The sequence below is a fragment of the Gymnodraco acuticeps genome, unplaced genomic scaffold (assembly GCF_902827175.1).
Source record: "Gymnodraco acuticeps unplaced genomic scaffold, fGymAcu1.1, whole genome shotgun sequence".
In the NCBI taxonomy this organism is placed as follows: domain Eukaryota; kingdom Metazoa; phylum Chordata; class Actinopteri; order Perciformes; family Bathydraconidae; genus Gymnodraco; species Gymnodraco acuticeps.
In genome coordinates this window covers 1-20,127 of record NW_022990556.1, presented here as the reverse complement: position 1 = coordinate 20,127, position 20,127 = coordinate 1, and the positions used below count along the sequence as shown (strand labels likewise).

The 20,127-nt window shown below is 40.3% G+C and overlaps 1 protein-coding gene across 1 annotated transcript in view; it reads left to right on the top strand.

The window, feature by feature from the left end:
* LOC117553469 (dynein heavy chain domain-containing protein 1-like) overlaps positions 1 to 20,120 on the top strand; it is a gene marked incomplete at its 3' end in the record, with an annotated part of 59,115 nt that extends 38,995 nt beyond the window's left edge. Inside the window, exons 26-31 of the mRNA XM_034227403.1 lie at positions 773 to 887; positions 971 to 1,157; positions 7,125 to 7,227; positions 11,819 to 11,947; positions 12,861 to 13,052; positions 19,789 to 20,120. Of these exons, the coding sequence (XP_034083294.1) occupies positions 773 to 887; positions 971 to 1,157; positions 7,125 to 7,227; positions 11,819 to 11,947; positions 12,861 to 13,052; positions 19,789 to 20,120 (1,058 nt within the window). The remainder of the gene's footprint in view (positions 1 to 772; positions 888 to 970; positions 1,158 to 7,124; positions 7,228 to 11,818; positions 11,948 to 12,860; positions 13,053 to 19,788) is intronic.
* Between the last annotated feature and the right edge of the window lie 7 nt (positions 20,121 to 20,127).

Genomic DNA, 20,127 nt, shown 5'->3' with positions numbered 1-20,127 from the left:
CTCTCTAAAAAGCTCAAACTTCTCTTGTTTTGCATCAATCTTGATACAGGGTACTTATTATATGTTATGTTTGGATTCCTAAAGCTTTTAGTCTACCATCCCATCATCCAAGGTTAGTTTTCACTATAAGTAATGTTTTTTTTTTGGACGGACACTATAATCTTTTTTTTTTTACTATGTTCAATTTGAATTGACTTTAAAATAAAAACATATATATTGATTCTGACTTTTCTACATCCAACTCACAGGTTTATCATTGCTTTGAGAAAAAAGATTATTCATTTAACCCTTTTCGAAGGGAAGATATTCATTTGTTCTGGGAATGTCATTTTCGAGCCTGAGACCTGAAAAACAGGCTCAGGGCTAAACTTGATACCACATCAAATATTATTTAACTCTTAAAATGGATGCAGTGTTTGGTCTTTCATTTCTACAAGATTTCCTTCAAAGTTTTTTTCAGAATTAACCAAAAAACTCACTAAAAACGTATATCATTGGGTGTATCAAAATGAAAATGTACCAATATTATCAAGCTGGTTTACAATATTTTATATAATTAACACCATTTAAAATAAAACCTTGAAATGGATGTGCAGTGTTTGGTGTTTTATTTCTGCATCTTCACTTAAGATTTCCTTCAAACAAACTGTAGTCCATGTTGTTGTGTATACGCAGTCCTGAATCTACTCTGGTGCGATGGGTGGAAAGGGCTCTCTATACTAAGTGCAGGTCAAATTGAATATTGAATGCTATTCTATCCTTTGTGATGCAGACACAGCTGATGAAGGCTCTGAGCCTGAGTGTGTGTGTGGACATTTACCAGCCGTGGTCCAGACTGTCTCTAGTGGAAGTTGCTGCTCAATGCCTCAAAACAAACCCTCCTATAAGTCAGTCTACACTCTCCTTATATTTACCTCTTTTTACTGGTAGTGTCATATCTACAATGCGCTCTCCTTTTCCCTTTATTCAGCAGAGAGAGACACCTCAGAGGCCGGCCTGTCTGTGGTTATGGCAGGAATCCATCAGTCTGCATGTCAGTATGCGTCTGTGCTGCTCAGAGATCAGACGTTCAACCCTCAGACCTTTCTGGAGTTTATTGCACACTTTCATCACCTCTTTAAACATCTGCACACACAACATCAGAGCAGAGCCAACAGGTAAATATCCACTAACAGGTAGTTCTTCTTCTCTCTGTGCCTCCAGTGTTTGATATGCTGCAGCTCCACTGTAGCTTAAAGAAGATAAGATAAGATAATGGACAATCTTGCACTATGTACATTCCCTAACATATTGAAGTGACTGTTATTTTGTTATTTTGATTGTTGTGTTTTATCTTAATGTGTGCATATGTGTAAATGTGACTGTTGATTGTATATGGGCCATTCTACCGAATTGGACCAATGTGAGGTTGGAAATGTTTTGAAATGTTGTATGTTTTTTCCCCAAAACTTTGTCCATATATATTTTGTACCATATCTACACATATTTAGTAAAAGAACTGTACATTTTGATATCGTATTTTCAGACTGTATTGGAATGTTCTTCCTCTTCCAAAGATGGTCACTACCAAAACATAGTACACTGTAGTAAAAAAGTATTATATGAACCTGTTAAGATTGTTTTACCTTCCCTTATCTAAATAGTATTTTAACAAATATTTCTTGAGGGTTTTCACAATTAAATTAATAAAATTGCATTTTTAATCAAATTTCAAAGTTAAATGTATACAATTCATAAAAATAGCAATGCAAACTTTCTTTGTAAAATGCATAATACTGATCATATTGATTCCAGAGTTGATGATTGTTGAAATTGAACATACATTAAACCAATAAGTATCATATCGTTTTATTTGATAAGTCAATATACTTAATTTTTTACAAAACATCCAGTGTTTCGGTAGTGTCTAGGGGTGTAACGGTATACGTATTCGTACCCAATATATTCGGTATGGGCCCTTCGGTTCGGTACACGTGTGTATAACGTCAAACGTAAGAAATTGAGAACGTGAACAACTTTTTGGAAGTAATCTCAGGTGCTGCGTCGCAGCATTCAGAGTAATTTGCTCACATTGGGTTCAACGCGTCATAGAGCGAGCAAGTCATTTCATTGGACGAGAGGCATACTATGAGAGCTGGTCACAGGGATGCGTTCAAATGTAGTCAGTAATTTGAGGAACTGTTGAAATGGCGAACGCAGATGAAGTTGAGCTGGAAAATCCTCCAGCATCATTGAAGTCTCCGGTTTGGGAACATTTTGGTTTCGCAGTTACGTACAAGGATGACGGGCAAAGACAGGTGGACCGAACCAAAGCTGTTTGTCGGCATTGTTCAACTAACATTGGTTACGCGGCAGGCAATACATCACACTCATTTGAAAAGGCCCTGTTTTTGCAAGGGCTGATTCTGTGACAAATGAGCTGCAGCTGACCACGCCCCCCTGCAAAGGAGGGGGGCGAGGCACGAGCGTCTTGTGACCATGCTGTTACCATGCCACGGCAACCTCTCATTCCCCTGATAGGTGGAGAGTTGCCCATATAGGCGGAGCTCCTTGTTTCTGACGTCAGAGATATTTCAAATCTGTATCAGTCTGTATCAGCTCTGTTGCAGCCCCATTTTTAGAGATTTGGGTATGGAGGAAAATAGAGAGGGTTGTGTTTTCTGACACTTGGTGAGTTCCCTGACACACCGACATATTGACATATTCATGTATAAAAGACGTACAAAAGTGCATTTTGCATGATAGGTCCCCTTTGATTGAAGATAATATGTGTTCGGTAGTGACAATTCTTAAGGTTACACGGCGATTTTCAGATTTTGGAACAGATTTCTATCAAAAGTATAAGATATAGCTAATTGCCATTCAATCATGAGGGACAGGGATGCAGTGTCACTGCCTTGTGGTGTGGCTAAAAAACAGGCTCAGCCATTGGACTAAAACCCCTTGTGTTTCGGTAGAGAAATTAAAACTGGCGACATGTTTTTTTGAGTATAGTTTTTTTATAAAGAAAATGATACCACAATAAATCTAAATATTCCAACTTCTGTTTGAATGTAATCATAAATATCTTCTAAATACACCATTGAACTAAATAAAAAAAAATGTTTTAAGAGTTATTAACAGAAATTCAAATGTAGATGTCAGGGTTGGGGACAGCTACTTCCCAATAGAAAGTACCCTATAAATGATGTTTTTGTATATATTAAGCTTATCACTATATAATGTAATGCCTTATGTTTAAATAGACCATAACATATTCTTAGTAAATATCTATGTCTGAATACTTAATTGTTTTGTTCAATAAATGTCAATCAATGTTTATTTATATAGCCCAATATCACAAATGTTACATTTGTCTCAGTGGACTTCACAATTTGTACAGCTTATCAGTATGACAATACGACACCCTCTGTCCTTAGACCCTCACATCGTACAAGGAAAAACTTCCGGATAAAACCCACAGTTTAAAGGGAACATGGGAGAAACCTCAGGGAGAGCAACAGAGGAGGGATCCCTCTCCCAGGACGGACAGACGTGCAATCCAGTTTGGACAGTCTGCCGTGGTTCCATCCCATTTCAAAGTGCTGTTTGACTTTCGGCGTAACCCTCGGCGCACACTCAAACATCCAATCACAGAGCTTGAGGACTATCACGGGGTTTGTCAAGCGAAGCGGAGAGAATATTTACTATTTTGCGGGTTTCGGCATTATGCCATGGAGCTAATCTATGTTGTTTTATGTTCTTCTTTTTCAAAGGAGCAACAGAGTCTAATTTTATTCGCAGCGCATCTGTAGCACTATCAACAACATGATCAATTTGGGGTGGTGTACATTTTGTATACGTTTCCTCCCTTACATGCAGACATGCTATCGAGTTAAGTATTGGTGGAATCTCTTCCTTACATTTGGCTTGGCTTTGTTAAATAGTTTTTCTCGTTGTGGGACTGCACTTTGTACTAATTCTGTAGAATGCCCCATATATAGAGGATATACATATTTATACACATTTGTATATTTGTATTATTGTATTTTGTATTCAGGATTGTTGGAAACGTTATTTTGATCTCTCTGTCTGTACAAACACACAGAACAATTTACATTAAAGTTGACTTTGATCTCAATAGAAATAAAATAACATTAAAGAAAAAGTAGAAAATATACATGTTGACTTATACATTTACAGTAACACAATATAAAGCAGGATAAGAAGCAAACAATATGAGGAAATGATCAAACTAATCCACAACATGTCTCATAAATGATGTGTTTTTCTATTAAAGTAAGAATAAGCAGGTTGTCCGCAGGTTTTTAACCTGTTAAGCCCGAGAGGATCCTAATCCGGGTCTGACGGTAGTTTTTTCATGAAACTGTGTCTCAGGGCTTATTAATATTTAAAAACCTTTTAATGTGTCATACTCACTTAATGGTTAGAAACTCAGCTAAGTGAAGATGTGAACCATGTTTACCGAAACAAAACACAAGTCTCACAAGAAGTGTCTAAATGAGCTCTGAGCGAAAAAATGCTAACACAGAACTCACGGTATAAATACCCTTATTACTTATTGTAACTGCACATCCAATCCAGCGATTAGCAAACTGAGATTCCAGAAATATCAGTATCATCACTGAGCGATCAGAACTCGCGACAGGGGAAGCAAACACAGACATCACAACACGTAGCTTCACGGAGTATTCACGGGAGACCGTCTCACCTTAGCTGTTATTCTGATCAAAAGTCGTGTTCAATGGCATTAAAACGAGAAAAACGCTGCTGAAGGTTAATCCAATGGTTAATCCAATGTGTCTGTCACTTTGAAATTATTACTGATAATTCATAATTTTTATGTCAAAACGGAGATTTCATATTAGCTGCTAATGATAGCCACCAGAGTGTATTGCAGCTTCCGGTTCCGGGGCATATTGGCTCTAACGGTTAAAAAGAGATGTCAATCATCAAAATGCACCCTAATGACCCCAGAAGTGTTTTTTTTTTGCTAAACCTCTCTAAACAGGTCAAATGTCACTTGTTTTGCATCAATCTTGATACAGGGTACTTATTGTTACGGTTGAGTGAAGGAAGCAGGACCCAAATGCAGATAACTCTGATTAACCTTTATTTCAAGGATAAAAAGAAAATAACTTGGACAAAAAACAGAAAACTCACCGGTGAACTCAGTCACAAACAAAAGACGAACCAACACTGAACACAGGAAGAGACAAGACTAAATACAGGGAGGGGTAATCACGAGACGAGAAACAGCCGGGCAGGGGAGGAGAAACACAAGGACAACAAAACACAATCAGACAACTAGACACACCAGGGAAACTAACGACAGGGAGGAAAAACACAGAGAGAGGGACCAGACAATACACAAGGGAAACAGGGAGAACCAAACAGCAAAATAAACCCAAACCTAGACATACAAAACTAAAAACGTGACATAAACTGAGAATCGTGACAATTATATGTTATAGTTTGGATTCCTAAAGCTTTTAGTCTACTATCCCATCATTCAAGGGTGGTTTTCACTATAAGTAATTGATATTTATATTATATAAGTAATTTAATTTTTGGACGGACACTATAATTTAATTTGTTTTACTATGTTCAATCTGAATTTACTTTAAAATAAAAACATCTATATTGATTCTGACACTTCTACATCCAAGGTTTATCATTACTTTGAGAAAACAGATTATTAATTTAACCCTTTTAGAAGATATGGTCATTTGTTCTGGGAATGTCATTTTCGAGCCTGAGACCTGAAAAACAGGCTCAGGGCTAAACTGGTTAAAAAGTATTAAAAGTTGATCGATCAATCAATTTAGCGAAAATGAAGGCTATTAAAAAGTATTAAAGGGCATTTTCCAAAGTATTGCATTTTGTAGCTTGTGTTCTATAAGTATATAAATGGTCCAAAGAGGTTGTATTCTACAGTCTGCCTGAATGTAATCATTGCGTAGGTGTGTAGTGTGATTCTGTGTAGTTTATTTATGGCATCCCGTTGGATTTGACGTCATCTGAACAGGACATCGCACGCTCACTGCTTGATATCGTGCAAAGGTCCGTTTACGCCGGTTGTTAAACAACATCGTTATGGGGAAATGCAAGTCTGCGTTTGGTTGGAAGATAAGGAGGAAGGACAATCAGTACTGTATAGTAAATGTGAGGTAAAGTGTGTCGCCAAGGTAACCGGTTAAAACTCCAAGTGACGATGAGGTCTTAAAATGTATGGAAAGGTCTTAAAAGGTCTTACATGTGACTTCAGGATTCCTGCATACACCCTGATAAGGCACTTTTGCAAAGGGGGTTCAGTAGATCTCTGAGATTCTGCAAGGACTGGATGCAACACAGAGTTAAAACATGTGATATATATTTTCTTTTATATTTGGAGCACAGCCTCTGCATCGTGATGTCTGTGAAAGCATTTGCCCTTGAGTGATAATAAGAATGTAACATGGTGGTAGGTGAGAGCTAGTTTCAAACAAGAGACACAAACAGAGACGAGTGATGGTCAGGTCACACAATAAAGAACGATGTCCACCAACTTCAGCAAGATCAGGAGACTGCTTTTCAAGAAGTCAATAAGTTACAGAGCTTTACAGACATTTCTGATGCGATCCTGGATAACATTCAATCAAATCAAACTTTAATTATATAGCATTTTAACACAACATGCTTCACAAACACATACACAAATTCTATTCAAGCCAAATTAAAAAGGTGGGTCTTCACTCAGCTTTTATAAGAATGTAAGCTCTTCTGGGAAGCTGTAATGGGTCTGAAACCAGAGCTGCTCTGATTGGTTAGCTGGCCGGCTCTGTTGTGATTGGTCCACCGCTTAGAGATGTCCCGCCCCTTACTCTATCACCTAAAATGTGTTGGACCATTTACATGCACTAATGTACCTGTATAACAGACAGCAGGAGAGGGAACACCACAGACAGCAGGATAGGTCCTCTTCAAAAGGGCATCAATAGGAACTAAATTAAATGTCGTTAAATTCCAAAAGGTTGGATTTGTTGCAGTAATAGATTCCAGGTTTAAAGGACTACCCTATAATGTCTGACTAGATAAACGTACACACAAACTCTGGTTTACAATAACTTCTCTACATTCACCAGATTAGCAGCTGTTCTGTCCCGTCTGGATGTGATGAGCGGCGAAGCAGCTCGGTACAAACAGAACCTGGTGAAACTGCAGGAGGAGGTTTCAGAGGCACAGCAGGTAATATTCAGCCACTCAGCACTTTCATCTGGAGGTCAATATCCTGACAAAGCTGCAGAAGACTGCCACAGTTTCTATATCAGGTCGTTTCTCAGCACAGTCACAAATGATTTAAACAACCGTGTTAGCAATTTGTGTGACAGTGCTTCTCAAAGTGTGGTCCGTGAGCGCCCCCTAGCGGTCCGTGAGTATATTGGTAAAATGTCACATTTGAAATAAATACATTAATTAAAGTTTTCCGCACTCTCGCGGGAATATCTCCGCAATGAAGCGAGCTTAAGTTTATTTTGATTGCGTGATATAGCCCAGCGCAACACCTTCGTCACACATGTTGCCACTTGTTTGTACCATTTTCAGGTGATTTGTAATCTGTTTTTAGAAGAACGATGTGTTTTTATTTGTATTTCAAGAAGCGTATAAATCAAATCAAGTTTTATTTATATATCACATTTATAAACGATTTTTGGTCGAGCCAAAGTGCTGTACATATAATACAAATAGCCTACGGTAGAGACACTTTACAGCAAATACAACAGCACAGATTGTTCAGAATATCAGTATGAGAAAAACGACCCCCTCTGTCCTTAGACCCTCTATACTTAGACCCTCTGTCCTTAGACCCTCTGTCCTTAGACCCTCTGTCCTTAGACCCTCTGTCCTCAGACCCTCTGTCCTTAGACCCTCTGTCCTTACACCCTCTGTCCTTAGACCCTCTGTCCTTAGACCCTCACATCATACAAGGAAAAACTTCCAGAGAAAACCCACAGTTTAAAGGGAACATGGGAGAAACCTCAGGGAGAGCAACAGAGGAGGGATCCCTCTCCCAGGACGGACAGACGTGCAATAGATGCCGTGTGTAAGAGATAATACATTTTTACAGCATATAGACCGAATGTTAGGAAATGCATGTGTCTGTAATAAGAAGATGAATCCACGAGGATGTCAGCTACAATCCTGTGGAAGCCATCAGGGAAGCAGCATGGCGAGACCCAAGGCAGGACCGCAGAGACAGGTTCAGCCACGACCCGAAGTCCACGACTTAATCCAGAACTCAGGATAGAGGATCCAAGACACAGGACTACACACAGTCCGGGTGTGGACGCAAACATGACCAACACTGAGGTGTTAGAGGCGGACTTAAGGGGCACTGCTGAGGGCTACATCATCCATGTGCAGGATCACAAGACTGCCAAGACATTTGGCGAAGCACAGCTGGTGCTTACAGTGAAGGAGTTTAGCTGGGTCATGCGGTGGATGGGGATAAAAGAGGGCTTGTCGGGTCCTCAGAATGAATTCTTCCTTTTCACAACGGGGAAGCATGCCTCCAGGAACCTGAACGCTCACTTGAAGAGGGCTTGGGCTGATGCTGGGCTAGAAACAGCCGTCACCTTCAAAATCCTGCGCACTGCCCTGGCTGACAATATCAAGCATCACCAAGATCCAGAAAGCAGGTCGATTCTCGCCAGGTTTATGTGTCACGACGTAAGCACTGCAGACCGGTTCTACGCGAATACGCCTGGAATAAAGGAGGGATTGAAGATCCGCTGCATGTTCAGGGCGGCAGCAGCTGCAGCAGCAGCAGCATCATCGGAAGGAGTTCTACCGCCGTCAGATACCTCCGAAGAGGACTCAGGGGCGGATAGCAGTGATACCTCTTCTTCAGGGCCGGTTGATACTCCTGATGTGGGGGTAGAGGCCGTGGACTCAGCCTTTTTCCCTCGGTGCACCGTACAAGTTAGACGGCTAATATGGCCCCCGGGCCCCCGCTAATCATGTTTTTATTATGTTTATTATGCATATTGTGTATACTGTTTTTGTAAAAATCATGTGATAATTAAATAAATAAAAAAACATTTTAATAACGTTGAAGATTCCCAGGGGTTGATACAGTGCCAGATATCAGACTATTTAAACAAAGTTTACCCAGGATTCAGGCACCTTCCCTGGCTTGTAAAATGCGGTGATGCGCCCTGGAGGTATCAGACTATTTTAAACAACTTTTCCCCGCCTTTGAAACACTTATTCCTGGGTTTTAGCCTGTCATTTAGCAAGATATGATTTAACATTGAAGCTCTCCTCGAAATTGACATATTCTGTCCATCTCCAGGAGAGCTTCAATGTTAAATGATATCTTGCAAAATGACAGGCTACAAATCTCTTCCAAACGTTTAAAAACACTTTCCCCGACAATTTAAACATTATTTCTGGCTTGTAAAGTGCAGTGGTAGTATCAGACTATTTAAAGGGTTACCAGGGCGATGAGAACATCCTCCACAGGAGGGTGGGTGGTGCTGTGAATAAGGACGAATATGGATGCTGGTGGGCGGACGATAAAGCACCGCAAAATCCACCACCTTTAAGTGTTACCAGAGCCATGAGAACATCCTCCACAGGAGGGTGGGTGGTGCTGTGAATAAGGACGAATATTAATGCCGATGGGCGGACGATAAAGCACCGCAAACTCCACCCCCCCTTTAAGGTTCCCAGGGGCACGAGGTTCTTGAGGGTGTGATCATCTGGGTTTAGTCCGTGGGGGAGTGCTTAAGTCCGGGGGCCCGGGGACCCAAGGTGCGCGAGGTTATGGAAGTACGCATGTCAGGGAGAGATGCTGGAGCTGCTTAGTCCGACCTTTGGGGCTCTGTGAGCCGCCACAGAGAGGTGCTTTTCGCGGTGTATTTCATGGAAGTCTGACATAGCCTGTTTGCTCATGTCAGGGAGCGATGCTAGAGCTGCTTAGTCCGTCATTTGGGGCTCTGTGTAGGGCCAGAAAGAGGTGGTTTTCGCGCTCTGTCTCCTGGTAGTGTGACTTAGCCTGTTTGCTCATGTCAGGGAGCGATGCTGGAGCTGCTTAGTCCGTCATTTGGGGCTCTGTGAGCCACCACAGAGAGGTGCTTTTCCCGGTGTATGTCATGGAAGTCTGACATAGCCTGTGTCCTGTGAAATAGCCTGTTTGCCCATGTCAAATCTTGCTATTAATTGATAACTTTTAATAGGAATCTCTGTTTGACAAATGTTCAGAATGTGCTATTTATTCAGAAATAGCCCATTCTGAATGACCCAGTGTACACATCGTTGTGTACCTCTGTGTCACAGCCCGCTGCTGCTGTCTCCCTGTATTCACATAACTTTTACCCAGCTTTCACACACTTATTCCTGGGTAATTAAACCAGTTTAATGTACTTTTTAACACTGACATACCCAGGATTGAAGCTTCTTTCCTGGGTTACATAGTGCTGTGAAGCAGCCTGTCCTCTGGGTGGGAGAGTGAGGTGCTGGAAGGAGCTCTCTGGGTCACAGCCTGCTGCTGCTCTCTCCCTGTATTCACATAACTTTTACCCAGCTTTCACACACTTATTCCTGGGTAAGAAAGCCATGTGCATCACCCTGGATCTCTGCCTGTGAGTGTGGGACCCTGCTTACAGCAGTGACTCTGCTGTCCATTTCATGAGTAGTCAAATGTGGATGAAATGGACAGGTTTCAAGCTTCTTTCCTTGGTTACATAGTGCTGTGAAGCAGCCTGTCCTCTGGGTGGGAGAGCGAGGTGCTGAAATATTTTGATGTTTAAAGAGGCTGAAGAAGATCGCAGGATTATTTTGTATTTATTTCTTAATGTTTACTTCTTTACATCACATTTTTAAAGAAGATATTATGTTAAAGGGGACCTATCATGCAAAATGCACTTGTTGATGTCTTTTATACATCACTATGTGTCCCCGGTGTGTCGGGGAACTCACGCAGCGTCAGCAAATAAAACCCTCTCTCTTTTCCTCCGTACCCAAATCTCTAAAAACGGGGAACAACGGAGCTGATCCAGATTTGCGTCCGATATGACGTAATATCTGAAATGTGGACCCACGGCCCAATCAGAAACGTTGCTATCAGAAACAATGCCCGACTGTTTTGGACGTAATATGGTCGGTGTTTACATTAGCATCGCTAACACTCAGAGCTAACCTGTACTGGAGAGCATGTGTGTGAAGAAGCAGGAAGTAAAAAGGAACTCACCTTGTGGTATAACCGGCAAGAGAGAAAGCCTTTTTTTTGTCAATTCTTTTTTTTTTGTAAAGCTTTATCCCCAAATCAGCACTTTAGAAACAGGAAGTGAAACAGAGTGATATGAGGCATGGCTAGAATGGGTGATCTGTTTGGTATTTTGAGCAAAACACTTCATGGACATGTTTTTTATAAATGTTTATATCTGAGACCCATGCTATTGCCTACAAATAGCATGATTGGTGACCTTTAATGTAACCATACTTTCCTAAATGAACATTGCAATTGAAATATTCAGATGGACATCATTGTTTTCTGCAATTTACAGTTTAGATATTTGCATCCATTTAGTTCAATTAGTTCTAGGAATATTGCTTATTCATTTCCAAATGAGAAGCTTTAACAGCAACATTTATTTCTGTGCATCTCATTCTTAAAGAAGGATTCATTCTATCGTCATCCTCCATTCCTAAATTAATATCTGTGTCAAAATGATGGTTACAGATCTGTACAAAATGTACTTTTGCAACACGTTGAATATATTGATCAAATACAGTTTTAGTACTTGCTAAACGATCCCCTCTGTCCCTCCTGCAGCGTGAGTTAGAGCTCCTCTCAGCGCTGGATCATCAAAGGATTCTGCTGGAGGAGGCGCAGGAGAGTTGTGTCGTCGAGGAGAACAAGCTGTACGACCTGGAGGAGCAGGTCAGCCACACTCACAAGCAGGTAAACATGTTTATTCACATCTGCATCATATACATAACATTCACTCATATATGACTGTGTGAAAACAATTAGACCTATGCTATACATCTAGTGGAGTCGTGTGCTTTTGACCAAGGTAACGGTGCATTTTACACTACGACAAATTAGGGTTATTGTTGATTTCCAGGTTTAAAAAAAAAAAATCACAATTTCCAAGATAGAGGCATTTAGGAGGAACAATTCTGAAATGTATTAACATTTAAAAAAGTAACACATATATTGTTGTTTTTGTTGTCAATCAATCACATGGCTTTGTCGTTCAGTTACCAGTTAAATCTCAGATAATATCTTAGTTATTTTCTAGTAAATCAGTGTCTTTAGCTTTGGAAATTCTGTGGTTTTTCTCAGATCTTTACTACAACTCCCATCATGCCACACTGCACAACCACAACACGACTAGTTATTTTTCAGAGACCCTGAGGAGCTTAAAATTACAACTATCAGGGTTCGTACGGTCATTAAAAACCTTGAAAAGTCATGGAAATGTAACTAAAGTTGAATCAAATATAATTTATATTTGATCTAATCGCCAAAATAGTAATACTATAATGATAATAAATACTGTATCGTATAGTAATGAAACTTAAAATGGAATTTAACTGCGGAGGTGTTTTGCTGGTGAGAGATTTTAGTTGCTTTAGCGTGTAGGAGCTAGTAAGCCTACTATTTGATTTGTTTTAGATCGCACAACAAGTTTCATATGCAGACCTTATTTTCCTGTTCCATGTTAAAATAAACCGTTTTCAGTGGTACCGCTGAGAAAGAGTAATTTGTTTTGGTCATGGAAAATTAGGTAATGGTCATGGAAAATCATTGGTGAAAAAGTGTATGAACCCTGAACTATTATGCTTCTAATGTTGAAATGTCCCCTCAGGTGGTCCCGGTGCTGCTGTTGGGTCTGAAGCTACTCTCCTGTCTGAATCCGTGCGACCTGGAGGAGGTGCGTCACTACAGAGACCCTCCTGAAGGAGTGGTGAGGATCATGGACGCCGTCTGTCTGCTTTTCAACCGTCCGCCGGGCTGGGAGAGCGCCAAGCAGCTGCTGGGACAAGACAACTTCTTCCAGGTGGGGAACCAGGTTTAAAAATAACAACAAACAGATTACAGTGGCAATATACCCTCTGCATTACATTCATGCACACAATGTACACAATATATATTTTTTTGTATTACTGCACATATTTTATTTCATTCTATTTCAATGTAAATACTGCTATATTCTACAATTGTTTTTAATGTTATTATAGTTTCCTTAAAATAGTTCTCTATCTGTGTTTTTATATATATTTTCTACTTTTATGTATGCACCACGACACCAAGTCAAATTCCTCGTTCCTGGTAATAAACCTGATTCTGATAAATATGTTTTTGAAATAAGTTTTCTTTATCCAATCAAATCCAATCCAACTTTATTTATATAGCACATTTAAAAACAACAGTGTTGATCAAAGTGCTGTACATCAATACATTTATACAAAGCAGCATAAATAAATGTAGATAAAACCGATAGGACAAAAAACAAATGTAAAAAACACGAGATAATAAAACCATACTTATAGCCACAGACTGAAAAACTCTCTCACATAATGCGAAAACAATATAAAACACGAGAACATAGAAAACCCCAATTTAAAAACACAGACTGGTACGTCTTATAGGTGGTCTGCAAAAGCACAGGAGAACAAGTAGGGTTTTAAACGAGATCTACCTGCATGTGCCATCCGACCTCTGCAGCTCATCCAGAATGCAGCTGCTCGCCTGGATTCTAGCAGTTACCAGAAGCCAGTGAAGGGAGCGGAGGAGCGGAGTGGTGTGGGAAAATTTAGGAAGGTTGAAGACCAGACGAGCCGCTGCATTCTGGATGAGCTGCAGAGGTCGGATGGCACATGCAGGTAGACCAGCCAGGAGGGAGTTGCAGTAGTCTAGGCGTGAGATGACGAGAGTCTGGACCAGAACCTGAGTCGCTTTCTGAGTCAGCTGGGGACGTATCTTCCTGATGTTGTAAAGCGTGTATCTGCAGCAACGGGTTGTAGCAGCGATGTTTGCAGTGAAGGACAGGTTGTTATCTAGGATCACACCCAGATTCCTTGCAGTCTGAGTCGGGGAAACAACTGAGGTGCCGATGTTGATTGTTAGGTCAAGAGTGGGACAATCTTTTCCCGGAAGGAAGAGCAGCTCAGTCTTATCAAGGTTGAGCTTGAGGTGGTGAGCAGACATCCACTGAGAGATGTCAGCTAGACAAGCAGAGATGCGTGCAACGACCTGGGTCTCTGAGCGGGGAAAGGACAGAATTAATTGGGTGTCGTCAGCGTAGCAGTGGTAAGAAAAACCATGCGGGCTAATGACTGATCCGAGCGAGTTTGTGTACAGGGAGAAGAGGAGGGGACCAAGAACAGAGCCCTGAGGGACCCTCGTAGTTAATTGACAAGGGTCGTACTCAGACCTTCTCCAAGTCACCCTGTAGGTACGGTCTTTCAGGTATGAGGTGAGGAGGGAAAGTGCAGAGCCTGAAACTCCAAGTTTTTGGAGAGTGCGAAGGAGGATCTGATGATTCACCGTGTCGAATGCAGCAGACAGGTCCAACAGGATGATGACAGAGGAGAGGGATGCAGTTTTGGCAGTGTGCAGTTCCTCCGTGACAGCAATGAGAGCAGTTTCTGTGGAGTGACCTGCCTTGAAACCAGACTGGTGCGGATCCAGAAGGTTGTTCTGATTGAGATAACAGGAGAGTTGTTTAAAGACAGCGCGTTCAAGTGATTTAGACAGGAACGGGAGGAGAGAGACAGGCCTGTAGTTTATAACATCAGACGGGTTGAGAGTGGGTTTCTTTAGGAGAGGGTTTACTCTTGCCTCCTTGAGACTGTTTGGAAAGTGACCAGAAGTTAGAGAAGTGTTGATGAAATGGGTGAGAAACGGTAGAATATCAGGAGCGATAGTCTGAAGGAGGTTTGAAGGGATAGGGTCCAGAGGACAGGTGGTAGGGCGGGCAGAGGTAATGAGGGTAAGAACCTCACTTGGAGAGAGAGGGGAAAAGGAGGTTAGTGTGTTGGTGGAAGGAAGGTCTGGTGACCCAGCGGTGAGTAAAGGTGAGTCAGAAAAAGAAGAGCGAATATCATCAACCTTTCTTTCAAAGTGAGTAACAAAGTCGCTTGACAGAAGTGAGGAGGGGGGAGGGGCTTTTGGAGGGTCCAGGAGGGAGGAGAAGATGGAAAATAGTTTTTTAGGATTGGAATAGGAAGATTGGATCTTATCTTGAAAGAAAGTGCTTTTTGCCTGAGAGATCGAAGCAGAGAAAGAGGAGAGGAGAGCTTGATAGGTTAGGAGGTCGTCACGGTGTTTGGATTTCCACCATTTCCGCTCTGCTGCCCTAAGGACGGTTCTATTAGCACGCAGTGCGTCATTTAGCCAGGGAGCAGGAGGGGACTGACGAGCCTGCCGAGATGTGAGAGGACAGAGAGAGTCCAGAGTGGATGAGAGAGTAGAGAGGAGAGTTTCTGCAGCAGAGTTTGGAGGCAGGAGTTGGAACGAGTCAGAGGAAGGGAGGGCTGAGAGCACCGACGAGGCAAAGGTAGAGGGGGAGAGGGAGCGAAGGTTACGGCGGACAAGTGCAGGATGAGAAGAGATTAGTTTGTTATGTTTGGAAAGGGGTAGAGAGAATGAAATGAAGAAGTGATCCGATGTGTGGAGTGGGTTTACAGAGAGGTTAGAAGTAGCGCAGTTCCTTGAGAATATGAGATCAAGGACATTGCCAGCTTTATGAGTCGGTGGGGACGGAGACAGTGAGAAAGCAAAGGCGGTTAACAGAGATGTTAGTTCGTCTATCTTCCCTGTCTGGAGGTTGAAGTCTCCGAGAAGTACAGCGGGAGGACCAGTTTCAGGGATGTGTGAGAGGAGATTATCTAATTCCTCCAAGAAGTCCCCCAAGGCGCCTGGTGGACGGTAGAGAACAACAATGGTTAACTGTATAGGATGGGTTACTGTGACGGCATGGAATTCAAAGGTGGAAGGAGTGAAGTTAGGTAGCTTGAAGAGGGAAAAGCTCCATTTGGGAGAGAGCAGGAGACCAGTGCCACCTCATCTGCCAGTTGGTCTGGGTGTATGGGAGAAGGAATATGCAGTGGAGAGAGCTGCTGGGGTGGATGTGTTGGATGGAGTAATCCAGGTCTCAGTGAGAGCAAGGAAATCCAGAGACTGCAGGGAGGCGTAGCCAGAGATGAAGTCAGCCTTAGGAACAGCTGACTGGCAGTTCCACAGGCCACCTGAAACTAGATGTTGGATCTCAGTGGAGCATGTGGGATAGATGAGAGCAGGCCGGTTATATCGATTACGAGATACACGGGGCCAGTGATAATTGCGAGAAGACACATGAACAGGAATGGAGAAAATCCACATGATTATAGCATGAGGGGCTAAACAACCAAATAAAATAAAACACCAGCGATTCTTAGCTCAATCAAAGTAGGATTTGCCTCCTCTTTGCCTCCCTCGTGACTCCCGCAGGACTCTAATGTCTTTGCCAGTCTTACTCCCGCAGGACTCTAATGTCTTTGCCAGTCTTAGCCTGTCTGACGCTGAAGCTGACGCTCCAGGAAAGTGCTACCTAAAATGGACACCTGATTGCTGAGTTCTCACAGCTGTGGGGCCACGCTCCTTTAATTAGTTAACTCTGCAGCTGGTGGCCCTCAAAAGGAAATCTAGACTGGCTTCCTCCTGATTTGTTATTGTCTTTTAAGTCAATTACATTAAACCCTAAGTTATAAAGTTATGAGTTTAACCCTTAATACAGTTACACCTACTCAATAAAGCTCTTAGTATTCTACAAATGTTTAAATCAAAGTTAACTAGCAGTCAGTTAGTTCACTTTTAAGGTTTCAGTCAAATGACTTGTCCCAAGTTTCTGCCTGACAGATGCTGTAGCGGTTTGGAGTTTTAAAAACACAATTCCAGTCAGATCAACTACAGAGCATTGATACAGAGTACACACACTGAAACAGAGAAGTCTACAAACACAATGTTACTCACACAATTCTAGAAATCTCCAGTAGCTTTCTTGTCAAAATCGAGTTGCACACTGGCAGGTCAGTGATTAGGATGAGATTCAAATACAGTTTCTGTTGGGGGAGTGGCCTCAGATCCCAGCTGATGGGTCTCAATCGAGACTGGCTTCCTCCTGATTTGTTATTGTCTTTTAAGTCAATTACATTAAACCCTAAGTTATAAAGTTATGAGTTTAACCCTTAATACAGTTACACCTACTCAATAAAGCTCTTAGTATTCTACAAATGTTTAAATCAAAGTTAACCCTAGCAGTCAGTTAGTTCACTTTTAAGGTGTCAGTCAAATGACTTGTCCCAAGTTTCTGCCTGACAGATACTGTAGCGGTTTTGAGTTTTAAAATCACAATTCCAGTCAGATCAACTACAGAGCATTGATACAGAGTACACACACTGAAACAGAGAAGTCTACAAACACAATGTTACTCACACAATTCTAGAAGTCTCCAGTAGCTTTCCTGTCAAAATCGAGTTGCACACTTATATACTAACAAAGCACTTATATACTAACAAAGCACTTATATACTAACAAAGCACTTATATACTAACTAAGCACTTATATACTAACAAAGCACTTATATACTAACAAAGGACTTATTTACTAACAACGGACTTATATACTAACAAAGCACTTATATACTAACAAAACACTTATATACTAACAAAGCACTTATATACTAACTAAGCACAATATACTAACAAAACACTTATATACTAACTAAGCACTTATATACTAACTAAGCACTTATATACTAACAAAGCACTTATATACTCACAAAGCACTTATATACTAACAAAGCACTTATATACTAACAAAGGACTTATTTACTAACAAAGCACTTATATACTAACTAAGCACTTATATACTAACAAAGCACTTATATACTAACAAAGCACTTATATACTAACATAGCACTTATATACTAACAAAGCACTTATATACTCACAAAGCACTTATATACTAACTAAGCACTTATATACTAACAAAGGACTTATTTACTAACAAAGCACTTATATACTAACAAAGCACTTATATACTAACAAAGCACTTATATACTAACTAAGCACAATATACTAACAAAACACTTATATACTAACAAAGCACTTATATACTAACTAAGGACTTATATACTAACAAATGACTTATGTACTAACAAATCACTTATTTACTAACAAAGCACTTATATACTAACTAAGCACTTATATACTAACAAATGACTTATGTACTAACAAATCACTTATTTACTAACAAAGCACTTATATACTAACAAAGCACTTATATACTAACATAGCACTTATATACTAACAAAGCACTTATATACTAACATAGCACTTATATACTAACAAAGCACTTATATACTAACAAAGGACTTATTTACTAACAAAGCACTTATATACTAACAAAGCACTTATATACTAACAAAGCACTTATATACTAACTAAGCACAATATACTAACAAAACACTTATATACTAACAAAGCACTTATATACTAACTAAGCACTTATATACTAACAAATGACTTATGTACTAACAAATCACTTATTTACTAACAAAGCACTTATATACTAACATAGCACTTATATACTAACAAAGCACTTATATACTAACATAGCACTTATATACTAACAAAGCACTTATATACTAACAAAGCACTTATATACTAACTAAGCACTTATATACTAACAAAGCACTTATATACTAACAAAGCACTTATTTACTAACAAAGCACTTATATACTAACATAGCACTTATATACTAACAAAGCACTTATATACTAACTAAGCACTTATATACTAACATAGCACTTATATACTAACATAGCACTTATATACTAACATAGCACTTATATACTAACATAGCACTTATATACTAACAAAGCACTTATATACTAACATAGCACTTATATACTAACATAGCACTTATATACTAACAAAGCACTTATATACTAACATAGCACTTATATACTAACAAAGCACTTATATACTAACAAAGCACTTATATACTAACTAAGCACTTATATACTAACAAAGCACTTATATACTAACAAAGCACTTATATACTAACAGAGCACTTATATACTAACAAAGCACTTATATACTAACTAAGCACTTATATACTAACAAAGCACTTATATACTAACAAAGCACTTATATACTAACTAAGCACTTATATACTAACAGAGCACTTATATACTAACAAAGCACTTATATACTAACAAAGCACTTATATACTAACAAAGCACTTATATACTAACAAAGCACTTATATACTAACAAAGCACTTATATACTAACATAGCACTTATATACTAACAAAGCACTTATATACTAACATAGCACTTATATACTAACATAGCACTTATATACTAACAAAGCACTTATATACTAACAAAGCACTTATATACTAACAAAGCACTTATATACTAACTAAGGACTGGCTTATCTAAAGCCAGTTGAGTAGCACTTGAAATGTTTAGCTCTATGAAACCTGATGTACTTATATGATTCTGTTTTCTTCAAGGTTGTATCTTCTTGGTCGAACGCACTTATTGTAAGTCGCTTTGGATAAAAGTGACAGCTAAATGAAATGTAATGTAATTTAAAAACATGAAAAATGTTTTAAAATAATAATTACAAGATAACCGGGGTAATAATGTACGGACAGTAAAGCAGCCACCAAAGGAAAAGGTGTAACTGATGGTGCTAATATTATAATTAGCTGTCTTGCTATTGCTCTGATTCTCTGCAGGAGTTGGAGTTCTTCGAACGCTGCAGTGTGACAGCAGAGCGTCTGCAGCAGCTCGCTCTCATGGTGCACAGCCCTCAGTTTGTCCCAGAGTCGGTGCAGGGGGTGAGCAGAGCCTGTGAGTCTCTGTGTCTCTGGGTGAAGGCCGTGTTCCAGTGCTGCTGCATGCAACAACAGCTGGAGCTGAAGCAGCAGATGGAGGCCACGGCCAGACACACTCGAGCCAAACTGAACCGCCTGGAGCTGCAGAAGAACGAGGCGAAGCAGCGTCAGGAGGAGGAGAAGATACAGCTGGAGGGGGTGAGAGCAAAACTGAAGGAGACAGAGAAGAGGATGCAAACA